Raw genomic sequence first — 14,965 nt, 5'->3', positions numbered from 1 at the left:
AAGTGACCCCGTGACCTCATTTTTGACCAGGCCTGACCCATATTCTAACTTGACCTAGACATCATCTAGATACAACATCTGACCAAGTTTGGTGAAGATTGGATGAAAACAACTTGAATTAGAGAGCCGACACTTATGGATACTTACGGATGGACCGACCGACCGACAAGCTCACTCCTATATACCCCCCTAAACTACATTTGTGGGGTATAATTAACAACCCACTTCTACTACTCTTGTGTACCAGTGTTGTTTTTGACACGTTATCAGCGATTTATCGGCTACTTATTAATTTAATCAGCATTCACACCATGGTGTTTTTATGATGGGAGTCGCTAATTGCTATGGAAAGATGTATCGTACAGAATTAAATGCCACCTGTGTTTGTATTTCATGACCCAATCAAGTCCAATTAAAAGTTATTATCCTGTGTATTATACAACCTAAGGTTATAAAAACTGTCAAAACAAATTTTGTACATCAAACAAATTGAATGCTGATCAATACACATTGCTGTTTCTCACAAATTACCTTTCGTTTTTGACTGATTTTCAAAAAATAATTATTACATATTGCATCAATCTAAAGAACTAGGTTCAAGAAGCAGCTTAATAGTTAATTTACGATTGGTTGAATAAGAACAGTGCTCAATGGGCTCAAATCGTATCACATGATTTACATATGTTCAAAGGGATATCCCTTTACCTATTGGATGTCAAATCGAGGCATACGGGGATACCCCACATTTCTGTTTATGGAGTGTGTTTACTTACGGAAAATGGAGAAAGTCTGTGTTCATGAAATTCCGAACACACATTTATCATCAATATTGGGCAGAAATTAAGAGTTCTTGTAAGTAATATGCTGACTACTGACCCGTTGTTTGGTCAAATTTCCCGACTAATTTTTTATGGAAAGTTCCGATTTGGACCTGAACAATTCTGGCATGTATGCCTTTGAACTCAAAGTGTGACCTTGACCTTGGAGATATCGACGTCATTCTTTTGCACGACGAACAGTCCAGTGATGTTGAACAAATGTGCCAAATGATTTTAAAATCTCACAATGAACAACAAAATTATGGCCTGGACAAGCTCATTTTTGGTCATTTTTGATCTTTGAACTCAAAGTGTGACCTTGACCTTGGAGATATCGACGAAATTCTTTCGCGCAACACACCGTCCAATGATGGTGGACATATGTGCCAAATGATTTTAAATCTCATATCTAACGACATAGATATGGCCCGGACAAGCTCATTTATGGCCATTTTTGACCTTTGAACTGTAAGTGTGACCTTGACCTTAGAGATATAGACATAATTATTTCAGGCAACACACTGTCTAATGATGGTGAACAAATGTGCCAAATAATTTTAAAATCTTACAATGAATGACATAGTTATGGCCCGGACAAGGTCATTTATGATTGTTGAACTCAAAGTGGGACCTTGACCTTTTAGATATTGACATTATTCTTTTGAGCGACACACTGTCCAATGATGGTGAACAAATTTGCCAAATGATTTTAAAATCTCACAATAAATGACAAAGTTATGGCCCGTACAAGCATTTGGCCTTTGAACTCCAAGTGTGACCATGACCTTTGAGATATCAACATACTTTTTTCACACGACACACCGACCCATGATGGTGAACAAATGTACCAAGTCACTTTAAAATCTAACAATAAATGACACAGTTATAGTCCGGTCAAACTTTCAGTTTAAAACACACTAAGTGACCCCGTGACCTAGTTTTTGACCTGGCATGACCCATATTCAAACTTGACCTAGACATCATCTAGATACAACTTCTTCTGACCAAGTTTGGTGAAGATCGGATGAAATTTCTGGACAGACCGACAGACGGACACACCGACAAAGTGACTCCTATATAACCCCCATTACCAATGGTAATGGAGGTATAATAAAGCGTTAATCAATTAGCACTTATACTTACTTTCTACCTGTAAGAAGTCAAATCAGGATAATATTTAAGTATACCACTTACTGCAAATGAAAGCTATTGAGACATCAGAAATTGTGAAGTTGTTTCTGCTGACAGGTCCTCCCTGCATGTTCACCTGTATGGTCTCAACAATCATGGATATGAAATTGGCAAAGATCATCAGGTCTGAAAATCAAATGCAAACGTTTCAAAAACATATCATTTTTTTCAAATCAAAGTTTGAAAAATTTATCATACACAATACACAATTGAAGAGAACACTTTTGTGCTGGAATACATAGTCAAGACTGATATTTATTAATACACAAGATATACACAAATGTAGTGTGTTCTAAGATAAAGTGAGAACTGCCAACACAGCTTGAAGCCATGTTTGTGAACAAACCATAAATCATTTGCATAAACATCTTAGTTACCAATAACAAAGGAAATTGTTTCACAATCAGTGTGTCAAAAACGTGGTTTTTAGTATTCAAATGGTTTAACTATACATGTAGCCACATACAGAAAATTGCCCTGCCTCATTACGCCACAGTTTTTCGATTGTAGGACATAAGCCCCCCAGGACAAAACCCCCCCAATGAAAAAATGAACATTTGGACAATTGCCCCCCAGTAGTAATAACAGGTAGGATATAAGCCCCCCAGTGCTTATTTTGCATCTGGACATTTGCCACCCAGTGCTTATTTTAGGAGTGGACATTTGCCCCCCAGTGCTAATATCATATGTTGTTTTCATTAGACTAGTATATCTTTGGATTCAGTATTATTTCATATCTCATAAATATATAATCATAGAAACTTGGATCATTATAATTCGAAATAAAAAAGGTCCAGAAACTCACTTTAATTGCCTAATCTTAGGTAAAACAAACATCTTAAAGAATTTGAATTGTTTTTTAATTAATCAATCAAAAGGATTATCAGCTTGTTAAAGGTGTTACATGTGGCTTTGATCATATACTTGTTAATGAAAATTAAAGGCTTCTGTATTTAATAAATCAAAAGGATTAAAAGGTGGTGATAATTGGACATGATTATCTGCTCAATCGAGTAATGTCGTTTAAAATTAGGCACTGGGGGGCAAATGTCCACTTCTAAAATAAGCACTGGGGGGCAAATGTCCAGATGCAAAATAAGCACTGGGGGGCTTATATCCTACCTGTCATTTCTTCTGGGGGGCAATTGTCCAAATGTTCATTTTTTCATTGGGGGGGGTTTTGTCCTGGGGGGCTTATGTCTGGGTCCCCAGTTTTTCAAATGACAGAAAACATATTTTAGTCACAATACTCAGAATTTTTGCGACTTGGTTTTCACATTTTTTTAAATTTGTGACAATTTTTTTCAAATTGTCAAGGTCCAAAGGACATTTAACAAAGGCATACATGCCATAATTTTTCAGACCAATTCCGGGACATTGAGTTAAATTGTCCGGGACTTTTGCCGATTTTCCGGGACATGTATAAAATGTAGCAATATTTAAAGACAAATGCATTTTTGGTTCGTTTTTTTGTTTGTTTCGCATCGTTAATTGCAAAAGTTCGAAAGCCTATCCGAAAAACACTTGATCTATCAACGTCAAATTAAGCATTACTACTTCCGTTACTAGATACAAGCCACGTGTTTTCAGTGTAAGCGTTCTAAACATAGATGGTGACGTCACTGCGTTATTGTTATTAAGACCGGTGTGTAACGCGTAGTTGTTGATACGCCTTTATTCATTTATAACATTTATATAATAAAAAATACAACAATACAGTACCGTTAGATTGTCAACTCAAATCAATTCACAATACATTCAACCAATCACAATAAAACAAATACAACAAAACAGTACCGGTAGATCGTCAACTTAAAATCCGGACAGTCACACATTAGTTACACACTTTCAATTAACAACCACATTAAACAATGCCGCCTTTATGGTTTGACCGCGAACGTGAGACAATCGATATGATAACAGGACCGCTGTTAATTGATCGATTTTGACACGTAGCGTAGTCTGCCTATTCGGGTAGGCATTGTCATGGAGACGCTGCAGATATACACAGATTCGAGGTGCAGTTAAGCCTAAGATAAGATACATGTGTATATAGATTTTGTAAATTCCGGGACATTTGACAGATTTCCGGGACAGCGGGACAAGTTCTTCATTTCCGGGACTGTCCCGGACAATCCGGGACGTATGGCATGTATGACAAAGGCAGGAAAAATAGCCATGTTACATGCGTTTAAACATATACTTACATACAAATATTTCAAACCATTTCCAGGTCACAAATTTATTCAGCTCTGAAATATAGATATACAGCATAATGAGGAAAAGTTTTTGATTAGACTCATAATACTAAATCTTTGCTATTTTTATAAATCAAAGGTTATATGGGGCTTTACAAAAATCCACCTTCAGCCCTAAAACTAACTGAACATATTTTCCCCAGTCCCATGCTTTGAGCTCTTTTATGATATTAACAAGATTAAAAGCATTATTAGCATGTAAAGCTTAAATTGAGATAAAATAATCCCTAGAGATTTAACGGTATATGAAAAGAAATAAAATACCATGCAGTGTTCATTCTGGGCAGCGCCATTGAGTGATTCCCGCATCTAAATATTAATGGGCGCAATCTAAATAATATCAGTGGGCCATAAATGTTTTGTGACATTTGTAAAAAGCATAGTATTAGTAAAAGTAACATGTTTGCTAACTGCTGTTCGAATTTTTGGACAAGTACTCTGAAAAGACATGCAGCTGGTAGTGACCATAAATCCAATAATCAGGTGGCCCCTACAAAATCTTTAAATGGCCCACTAAATTTATGGCTGATGGGCCATTGGCCCACCAGCAATCTGGCCCAGAATGAACACTGACCATGGCAACTTCATATCCCCCAAAAGACAATCAAGTTTTCATAATGTCACTTACAAGTGCTTATTAAAAGCATAATACCTGCAGTTATAGAAATGCTTTTTTAATATTTCTCTGATTATATCGCAAAAACAACTTATTTTAATCATTTTTTATCTGAGAATACAATTTTACAATGCTTCAACACTTACTCTCAAAATATGTGTTGAACGGATGGCAGAAATCTGCTGACCACAGTTTATCTACCATACTTTTTGGCTGAAAAACATCCATAGCAAAGAATTTGTAAATGGCGTAGATTTTAACCAGAAGAAATAAAGCTGGCTTTCTTAAAGCCATTATTAATTATTTACATTGTACAGCTGTTTGCATCACAGGTTTGTAACATACAGGCTGTCAACCAAATCAAAATTAAAAGTCAAATCTGTTTGTTGTGTACTGTAAATTTATTAGATTATGCTAACATGTGCTTTTATTTATCACAAATGTTAACCCATGGTCTACTCCAGCATTGATTAAAGAGTGTGGACTGTTTGTTTGCTACAAAGCAAAATAAAAGTAAATTATAACAAGATGTGCTAATCAGCCTAAAACTATTTGTTAAGGACAGATATCAACAACAACAAATTATGTACAACAATCATTTGAGCCTTGTTCTGAGAAAACTGGGCATTATGCATATGCGTCAAGTGTTGTCCCAGATTAGCATGTGTAGTCCACACAGGCTAATCAAGGATGACACTTATCGCCTTAACTTGATTTTCGGTAAGGAGGGACTTCCTTTAAACTTAAAATACCATAAAAGCGGAAAGTGTCATCCCTGATTAGCCTGTGCGGACTGCACAGGCTAATCTGGGACAACACTTGATGCATATGCATTAAGCCCAGTTTTCTCAAAACACAACTCATTTGTACCTTCCATGCCAAATCGCAAATGTTATAGATATTGTAGAACTCTTCTAGACTGAGCTTTCCATTCTTTTGTGTATTTAATGCTTTAAACATCAGATAGCCCTCTTTTCTTTCTGCAAAATATGTTATTAGAAATATATATCAAAAGTTAAATATAAAGAAATTAACAGTTTAATATGCCAAATATTATTTTAACACAGACATCATTTGGCAAAATTGTGTACAAAATTGGAAAATTTAAATATAAGCTAGGAGTTTATTTTTTAGACATATATAATTCAGAAGAAACATATTTAGACTATTAAATAAATACCTATCAAAAACTAAATTTGACTGAATCAGCACTCAGTGTTCTCCATAAAAATTGAGTAGCCAGTTATATTATCAACGTATCCAGCAACTAATAACTAAAATGGGCGTTAACTGCCTCGTTTTGAACATACATGCCATACGTCCCGATCTCGGCGGGACAGTCCCGCTTTTGGGCCCTTTGTCCCGCCGTCCCTCCATGAGACGATTTGTCCCGACATTCGTAAAAAACGATGTAAGGTGTATAGGTTCCCAATAAAATTCGCTATTCAAGCTCTGTTTCGCTAACACTTACCACCGCTAATCCCTTTATTGCCCCCAATTAACAATCCGATTCTACTTATCGTGTGTACCAGTGTTGTTTATGACACCTTATCAGCGATTTATCGGCTAATTATTGATTTCATCAGGCATTCACACCATGGTGGTCTTCAAGATAGTGGTCGCGTATTGCTATCGATAGTTTTATTATAATGAAATAAATGTTGAAAATGTGTTTATTTTGTATTTGTTTGAAACGGTTTACAAAACAATTGTTTTGTAAAATTAACGCTACGTCATAAATGAGTCTTTTACATTCAATGTTTAGTTCCAATATAGCGGGATATTCCGAATGTGCAATATACCAAAATCGCAACAAACAGTCCAATAAGTGATACCCATCCTGTCTAGTGTAATTGTAATAAAAACAACGAGGTGCTATGCATGACAGTTTGACCCTACTCCAATTAAGCTAAAAACAACGAGGTGCTATGCATGACAGTTTGACCCTACTCCAATTAAGCCGCGACAATTGACAAGTAACAAACTGCGCATGGACACATGCTTAAAAAAACATCGCAACAAATAGTAAAAGTGGTACCCATCTTGTCTTGTGTTATTGTAATAAAAACAACGTGTTGTTATTCATGACAGTTTGACACTACCCCAATACAGCGCCTGACAATTCACAATTCAGTTTAATCTGTGTATATAAGAAGAAAACAAAATACGGAAATGTGTACGGCCGCGCATTCCGTGTGTAACTGATGTAACTGTTCGGTAGATAGTGTACTGTAACCCGTACTTTCAGCCAACTGGATAGCCTCCCCTGCGTTAATGTTTGCCATTGAAATTAATATAATGAGTATTGTTGTAATGTTCTAGATTTTGTACTTTTAAACAGATGAATATTATCTTCGTTGTTTGCTATTATCTTATTTAATAAAACTGTTATTGTTATGTTTTAGATTTCATACTTCATATCAGATGTTTTATGTCTTGAATAAAAGTATTAAGAGTTTTTGTTAGTACTATACTGACTATAGTAAAGGTGGAATGATAGATCGTTTTAGGTGTCCTGCTTTTTGGTCAAATGTCCCGACAATTTTTTTATGGAATGTCCCGCTTTGGACCTACAAAATTATGGCATGTATGGTTTTGAATTTATATTCTGAGGAAAAGTAGCCTGCGCAAAGATTGTTAGTAACCACTGAAATTGCCGGCTGCTGGTGCTTCTGGCGAACACTGAGCACTATGAAAGCTATTTATACTTAAGTCAAATATGCTAGATATCTTATCTCACACTTCAATACTAAAATAAAGGAAATTTCTTTCACTTCAGGTCTATTTTAGCAAAGCATGCACTGATCTGGGATCAAATGTCGTCTTACTGAGTTTTGGCCTGAAATGCGCCAGCAAACTCATGAATGAGTCCAGTCGTATGCAATGTGGGTCCTAAAACACAGTTTACATTTTTAATTAACAAAAAAGTTTATAAGAAACTTCCTTTAAACAAAAATATATATAAGTGGCGAGTGTTGTCCCTGATAGATCTTTGAGGACTGTTTGGCTCAAATGCAAATAGTGTTTATTACAAGAATCTTTATATAAATCTTACATGTACTATATATACCAACTGATATTCACAAAAATAATGTAACAAATTAAGAAGAGCACCGCATAATGGGTGCCACGCTCGGCTGCGAAAGCTTGTCAGAAAATGTTGTACTTTTTTTTTTCTTAGAGGTCACAGTGACCTTGACCTTTGACTTAGTGACCCAAAAATGGGTGTGGCATGTAGAATCCATCAAGGTGCAACTACATATGAAGTTTCAAAGTTGTAGGTGGAAGCACTTTGATTTTAGAGCCTATGATAAAGTTTGATATATTAGAGGTCACAGTGACCTTGACCTTTGACCTAGTGACCCAAAAATGGGTGTGGCGTGTAGAACTTATCAAGGTGCATCTACAAATGAAGTTTCAAAGCTGTAGGTGGAAGCACTTTGATTTTAGAGCCAATGTTAAGGTTTTAGCACGACGCCTACTGCGGACTGGCTATGACAATAGCTCGGGGTTTCTCCGAAAACAGCCTCGCTCAAAATAACTAAGATTCATTGAGTGCAATTTGAATGTAATATCATCATTACAGTAAATCTTCCTACTTATGCGCTTGATTTTACCTGGCAAAGCTTGCATAAAATCCTTGTAGGTTCAACACTTAGTCCTCTTTAAAAGCCAAATTGGACCAAAGCAACAAAAATTCCATATGCCATTTAGGCATATGCTTGTTACATTAAATCAATGTCACCAAAACAATTCAGTTTTAATTGAACTAAAAATACGTATGTACATGACCATACCTCTTTTGTGACCAAAAGTTTGAAAGCGCGTCTACAGCCCTCTCGTTTGTGAAGAAATAAGTTCTTAAGTTTCTCCTTTTCAAAGCCAGAGAATGTGTCATAAACCACCGCAAGGAACTGAAACATGCAGAGCAAGTATATGGGGAAATCTGGAACTGAAACATGCAGAGCAAGTATATGGGGAAAACTTAAATGGCACATATGCATCAATGTCCAAATTGCATCAAGGTCCTCCACAAACATTAATATTGTGAAGTATGTTGTTAACCCTTTGCATGCTGGGTAATTTGTCTTCTGCTAAAATGTCGTCTGCTGAATTTCTAAAATTAGCATTTTCTTCATTTTTTTTCAAAGAATACTATCAGAATAGCAAACAGTTTGGATCCAGATGAGACGCCACGTTCTGTGGCGTCTCATCTGGATCCAAACTGTTTGCAAAGGCCTTTAAAATTCGGCTCCAGCGCTTTAAGGGTTAAGGTACACAGACTTATATTGTACTTGAATAAGTTAATATTTTCTATGGGCTTAAGTGAACTTGATTATTGAAAATTGCTGCTATGTGTTAATTTTTAAGTGTTTGAACCTGCGACAAGACATACATTTGTATTTTATTGCCTTATACACAATTTTAACACATTCTGAAAATACTGTATACAATTAAGTTACTGATCCATTAATGTCAAGTTTGTATTATCATTTGTATTACATACAGTCTAGAAGTTTTCCTTTGGGATACATTGAATTTGTTATGAATTATCACAACACATTAAGTGAATAAAGACCATCATATTAGTATTTACATGATTCATTAGACTTTATTATTTCATTAAGAAAAAAACACTTATCCAATAAAAATACAAGTATATATATATATACAGGTTGATACACAAGATTGCGTTAACATTTATTTCCAATTCACAAACTATCGGAAAGAGTTACAACCAAACTTGAAAGGAAACATGAAAACATAATTACCAAGTTCATGACAAAGTAGAGCTCAATAGACAGGTAGGTAATGAAGAATAATGCAGAAAATTGGTTTGTAGAATAGGCTGGCATCATAACATCTGGATAACTGAAATATGAACAGTCAACTATCATCCATCTAAAATAAATTACTTTTAAAAACTAAATGGTTTACTAATTGTTTTGCAAAGACCAACATATGTTGATGTTTGAAATTACAATTTACAGAGAGGATCAGTAAGAAAGTTTAGTGATATCATGTGTTTAGTACTTTGCAACTCATCAGAAAAAATAAATAACAGTGTTTTTTACAATTTAAATTTTACTATTTTTTATATCTATTGTTGTATACATTTAATTTCAATTAACAAAATTATTATGGAAACATCATTATTTAACGAGTATAACATTACAAAAGGACATGTCAATTACTATGCTACCAAAACATTAATTAACCACAATGTCAATGTTCAAAACATACAAGATCAATTCAGACTCATTCAAACTAGAATGCTTCACAATAAAGAGGGAGAATACCCTATCAGTGTTGTTTTTATCACCATTTTGGGAATGGGGAATATGATTTGAACATTGACATTGTGGTTAGGTTACATGCTTACAAATACTTAAAATTGGTCATAAAATTGATTTCAATATTATATTGTTTAAGGGACAGCTTATAGAGCTGGATTTGGAGATAATTGACATGTTTAGACATATTTAAAATTATTCTTTTTTGGAAACCTTCCATTAGGAATTTTAAGGTCCCATTTGGGAAAAATATATACTTTTTTCAATAAGAACGGGTCCCCCTACTGGAACCAAATTTTAATGAAAAAAAAACACTGCCCCTAACACGTCACGTTGAAATAAGTTGCCTGATGTAAGGACATTGTATGTCGACCCCTTTGGGGGAACTGAAGCAAACAACCAACTGACAGACCGACCAAACAACTCACCGACAGACTGGTACAAATAGAAGGACAGACTGACACAATTCTAATGAAACCAGTAGAGCCACTTTAACACATGTAAAGGATTGAATACCGATTCCGGTTCTATATATGTATCTGTTTATTATTATAAATGTGAAACCACTTACTTGGCAGTTGTCAGCAGAATAAACAAGCTTACAAAACTGTCCTTCAATGATGCAAAATACTGAAATATAATTGAATTGTTTCAATAACAAGAGGGCCTTTCAAAGTCGCTCAACTGAGATACAAAAGAATTTACCTGTTCTGTGCAGCGCAAGATATCATTAGTACAAATGTTCTGACCAAGTTTCATGAAGAGTGAACAATAAACGTAACATTTAGAGTACTAAGAAGTGTTTTACTAGAGCCATATAAGGGTAAATTCCCCAGCCCATACATGGTGGCCATGTTTTTCAACAGACCGGAACTATTTTCAAACTCGTCCAAGATATCATTAAAACTAATTTTCTGACCCATTTTCATGAAGATTGGACGACAAATGTGACTTTAAGAGTGTTAACAAGTTAACCATAGCCATATAAGGAAAAATGCCCTGCCCCCTTGCAGCCATGTTTTATAACCAACTGTAACCATTTTCAAACGGATCCAAGATATCATAGAAAAAAACTTGTGGCCATGTTTCATGAAGGTTTTACTATAGCCATATACAGAAAAATTTCCCGCCCCCTGGAGGCAATGTTTTTCAACCAACAGGAACAATTTTCGAACATGTCCAAGATATCATTGCGACAAATCTTCTGACCAAGTTTCCTAAAGATCTGACAATAACTGTGGCCTCTAGAGTGTTAACAAGGATCTACTAAAGCCATAATAGGAAAAATACCCCGCCCCCTGGAGGCCTTGTTTTTCATGCATCCGGAACTATATTTGAACATGTCCAAGATACCATTGACCAAAATTTATGATGATCGTACATTAAATGTGGCCTCTAGAGTGTTAACAAGGTTTCACTTTAGCCATATAAGGAACAAGATATGTGTTCGTCAGAAACAAAATGCCCCCTACTGCGCCGCTTTGAAATAAAATTTCTATTTATCATTTGGCAGGTATAGAAATCATCTCCCTTTAAAGCTTATTACTTCGCTTGGATTTTGTAAAAATAAGTACAGGAAAGAAATGATAATTATATGATTTTAAAAAAAACTTTGATAAAAAAAACATCAGTTGAGTTATAAATAATCAAAATAAAAAATATGTACAGTAACTGTGAAAAGAACTTAAATTCTTGGTAAGGAAATATATAATCTGAGATTTATAATTATATAAATTAATTCCCTTGAAAATATTTGTCTTTAACAAATCTGTAATTTTAGTAGCAAAAAATTAAAAGCCACTACCGTGACTGTAGATTCACCACTCAAAATGTGCAGCTCCATGAGATACACATGCATGCCAAATATCAAGTTGCTATGTTCAATATTGAATAATTATCTCCCTTTAAAGCTTATTACTTTCCTTGGATTTGTATTTTTGACCTTAGGTTTTGAAGGATGACCTTGACCTTTTACCACGATGTGTTTGTCAGAAACGCAATGCCGCCTACTGCGCCGCTTTGATTTATTTAACGACAAGAGCTGTGTTCATGAAACACAATGCCCCCTACTGCGCCGCTTTGAAGCCATATATTTTACCTTTGGCCTTGAAGGATGACCTTGACATTTCACCATTCAAAATGTGCAGCTTCATGAGATACATATGCATTACAAATATCAAGTTGATATCTTCAATATTGAAAAAAAATGACCTTGACCTTGAAGGATGACCTTGACTTTCATCTTTCACTACTCAAAATGTGCAGCTCCATGTGATACACATGCATGCCAAATATCGAGTTGGTATCTTCAATATTGCAAAACTTGACCTTTGACCTTTTAGGATGACCTTGACCTTTTACCACTCAAAATGTGGAGCTCCATGAGATATGCATGCATGCAAAATATCTAGTTGCTATCTTCAATATTGCAAAATTTGACCTTTGACCTTGAAGGATGACCTTGACCTTTCACCACTCAAAATGTGCAGCTCCATGAGATATGCATGAATGCAAAATATCAAGTTGCTATCTTCAATATTGCAAAATTTGACCTTTGACCCTGACCTTAAAGGATGACCTTGACCATTCACCACTCTAAGTGTGCAGCTCCATGAGATACACATGCATGCCAAATATAAAGTTAATTTCTTCAATATTGCAAAATTTGACCTTTGACCTGACCTTTCACCTTGAAGGATGACCTTGACATTAACCTTTCACCACTCAAAATGTGCAGCTCGATGAGATACATATGCATGTAAAATATCAAGTTGCTATCTTCAATATTGCAAAAGTTATGGGCAATGTTAAAGTTTTCGGACGGACGGACCCACAGACTGACTGACAAACAGACAGTTTAAAATTAAATGCCACCCTTCAGGGGCATAGAAGAGTAATGGCCAAAGTTTAAGTTTTCGGACGGACGGACAGATGACATATATTTGACCTTTGACCTTGAAGAATGACCTTGACCTTTTACGTTTCAAAATATGCAGCTCCATAAGATACACATGCATGCCAAATATCAAGTTGCTATCTTCAATATTGAAAAAGTGATGGCCAATGTTAAAGTTTTCAGACGGACAGACAGAGGCCATATATTTGACATTTGACCTTGAACAATGACCTTCACGGCCACCTTTCACTACTCAAAATGTTCAGCTCCATTAGATACACATGCATGCAAAATATCAAGTTGCTATCTTAAATATTGAAAAAGTTATGGCCAATGTTAAAGTTTTCGGACGGACAGACGACATATATTTGACATTTGACCTTGAAGGATGACCTTGACCTTGTGAAGGATGACCTTGACCTTTCACCACTCAAAAATGTTCAGCTCCATGAGATACACATGCATGCAAAATATCAAGTTGCTATCTTGAATATTGAACAAGGGCTGTTTGTAAAACATGCATGCCCCCCATATGGGCTGTCCGTTGTAGTGGCAGCCATTGTGTGAATACGATTTTTGTCACTGTGACCTTGACCTTTGACCTAGTGACCTGAAAATCAATAGGGGTCATCTGCGGGTCACGATCAATGTACCTATGAAGTTTCATGTTCCTAGGCAAAAGCGTTCTTGAGTTATCATCCGAAAATCATTTTACTATATCGGGTCACTGTGACCTTGACCTTTGACCTAGTGACCTGAAAATCAATAGGGGTCATCTGCGAGTCATGATCAATCTACCCATGAAGTTTCATGATCCTAGGCGTATGCGTTCTTGAGTTATCATCCGGAAACCATTTTACTATTTCGGGTCACTGTGACCTTGACCTTTGACCAAGTGACCTCAAAATCAATAGGGGTTATCTGCAAGTCATGATCAATCTACCCATGAAGTTTCATGATCCTAGGCATATGCGTTCTTGAGTTATCATTCAAAAACCATTTTACTATTTCGGGTCACCGTGACCTTGACCTTTGACCTAGTGACCTCAAAATCAATAGGGGTCATCTGCGAGTCATGATCAATGTACCTATGAAGTTTCATGATCCTAGGCCCAAGCGTTCTTGAGTTATCGTCTGACAACCACCTGGTGGACGGACCGACAGACCGACCGACCGACAGACCAACAGACCGACATGAGCAAAGCAATATACCCCCTCTTCTTCAAAGGGGGGCATAAAAAGTTATGGCCAATGTTAAATTTTTTGGACGGATGGACAGACGCCATATGCTTGACATTTGACCTTGAAGGATGACCTTGACCTTCAACTTTCAGCTCCATGAGATGCACATGTATGCCAAATATCAAGTTGCTATGTTCAATATTGAAAAAGTTATGGCCATTAAAGTTTTCTGACGGACCGACAGACTGATAGACTGACCAACTGACTGACAGACAGTTCAACTGCTATATGCCACCCTACCGGGGGCATAAAAATATATAATTTGGCAGGTCAGATAATTATGTCCATTTAAAGCTTAATACTTCCCTTGGATTTGTTTTTTCGACCCTGTGACCTAGTTAATGACCCAGCATGACCCATATTCAAACTTGACCTAGATATTGTCTAGATACAACTTCTGACCAAGTTTCGTAAAGATCGGATGAAAACTATTTGAATTAGAGAGTGGACACGAAAAGTGTGACAGACAAACTTACAGACGGACAGTGCGAAAACTATATACCCCCTTTTCTTCAAAGAGGGCATAAAAATGCCCCACCCTCTGGTGGCCAAGTTTTTTAACCAACCTGAACCATTTTCCAACTCATCCAAGATATCATTGGCACAAATCTTCAGACCATTTTCGTGAAGATTAGACAATAAATGTGGCC

At 36.0% G+C, this 14,965-nt stretch overlaps 1 protein-coding gene across 2 annotated transcripts in view; it reads right to left on the bottom strand.

Moving 5' to 3' along the window:
• LOC127832944 (two pore channel protein 1-like) overlaps positions 1–14,965 on the bottom strand; it is a 119,505-nt gene that overhangs the window by 80,036 nt on the left and 24,504 nt on the right. For both annotated transcript variants that reach the window (XM_052358356.1, XM_052358357.1), the window contains exons 8-15: positions 10,749–10,807; positions 9,656–9,755; positions 8,681–8,797; positions 7,712–7,775; positions 5,754–5,863; positions 5,030–5,096; positions 4,217–4,261; positions 2,013–2,135 (exon numbers count right to left, since the gene is read on the bottom strand). In XM_052358356.1, the coding sequence (XP_052214316.1) occupies positions 2,013–2,135; positions 4,217–4,261; positions 5,030–5,096; positions 5,754–5,863; positions 7,712–7,775; positions 8,681–8,797; positions 9,656–9,755; positions 10,749–10,807 (685 nt within the window). The remainder of the gene's footprint in view (positions 1–2,012; positions 2,136–4,216; positions 4,262–5,029; positions 5,097–5,753; positions 5,864–7,711; positions 7,776–8,680; positions 8,798–9,655; positions 9,756–10,748; positions 10,808–14,965) is intronic.

Source organism: Dreissena polymorpha, chromosome 1 (assembly GCF_020536995.1).
Source record: "Dreissena polymorpha isolate Duluth1 chromosome 1, UMN_Dpol_1.0, whole genome shotgun sequence".
Taxonomy (NCBI): Eukaryota; Metazoa; Mollusca; class Bivalvia; order Myida; family Dreissenidae; genus Dreissena; species Dreissena polymorpha.
This window is presented reverse-complemented; position numbering and strand designations above follow the sequence as displayed.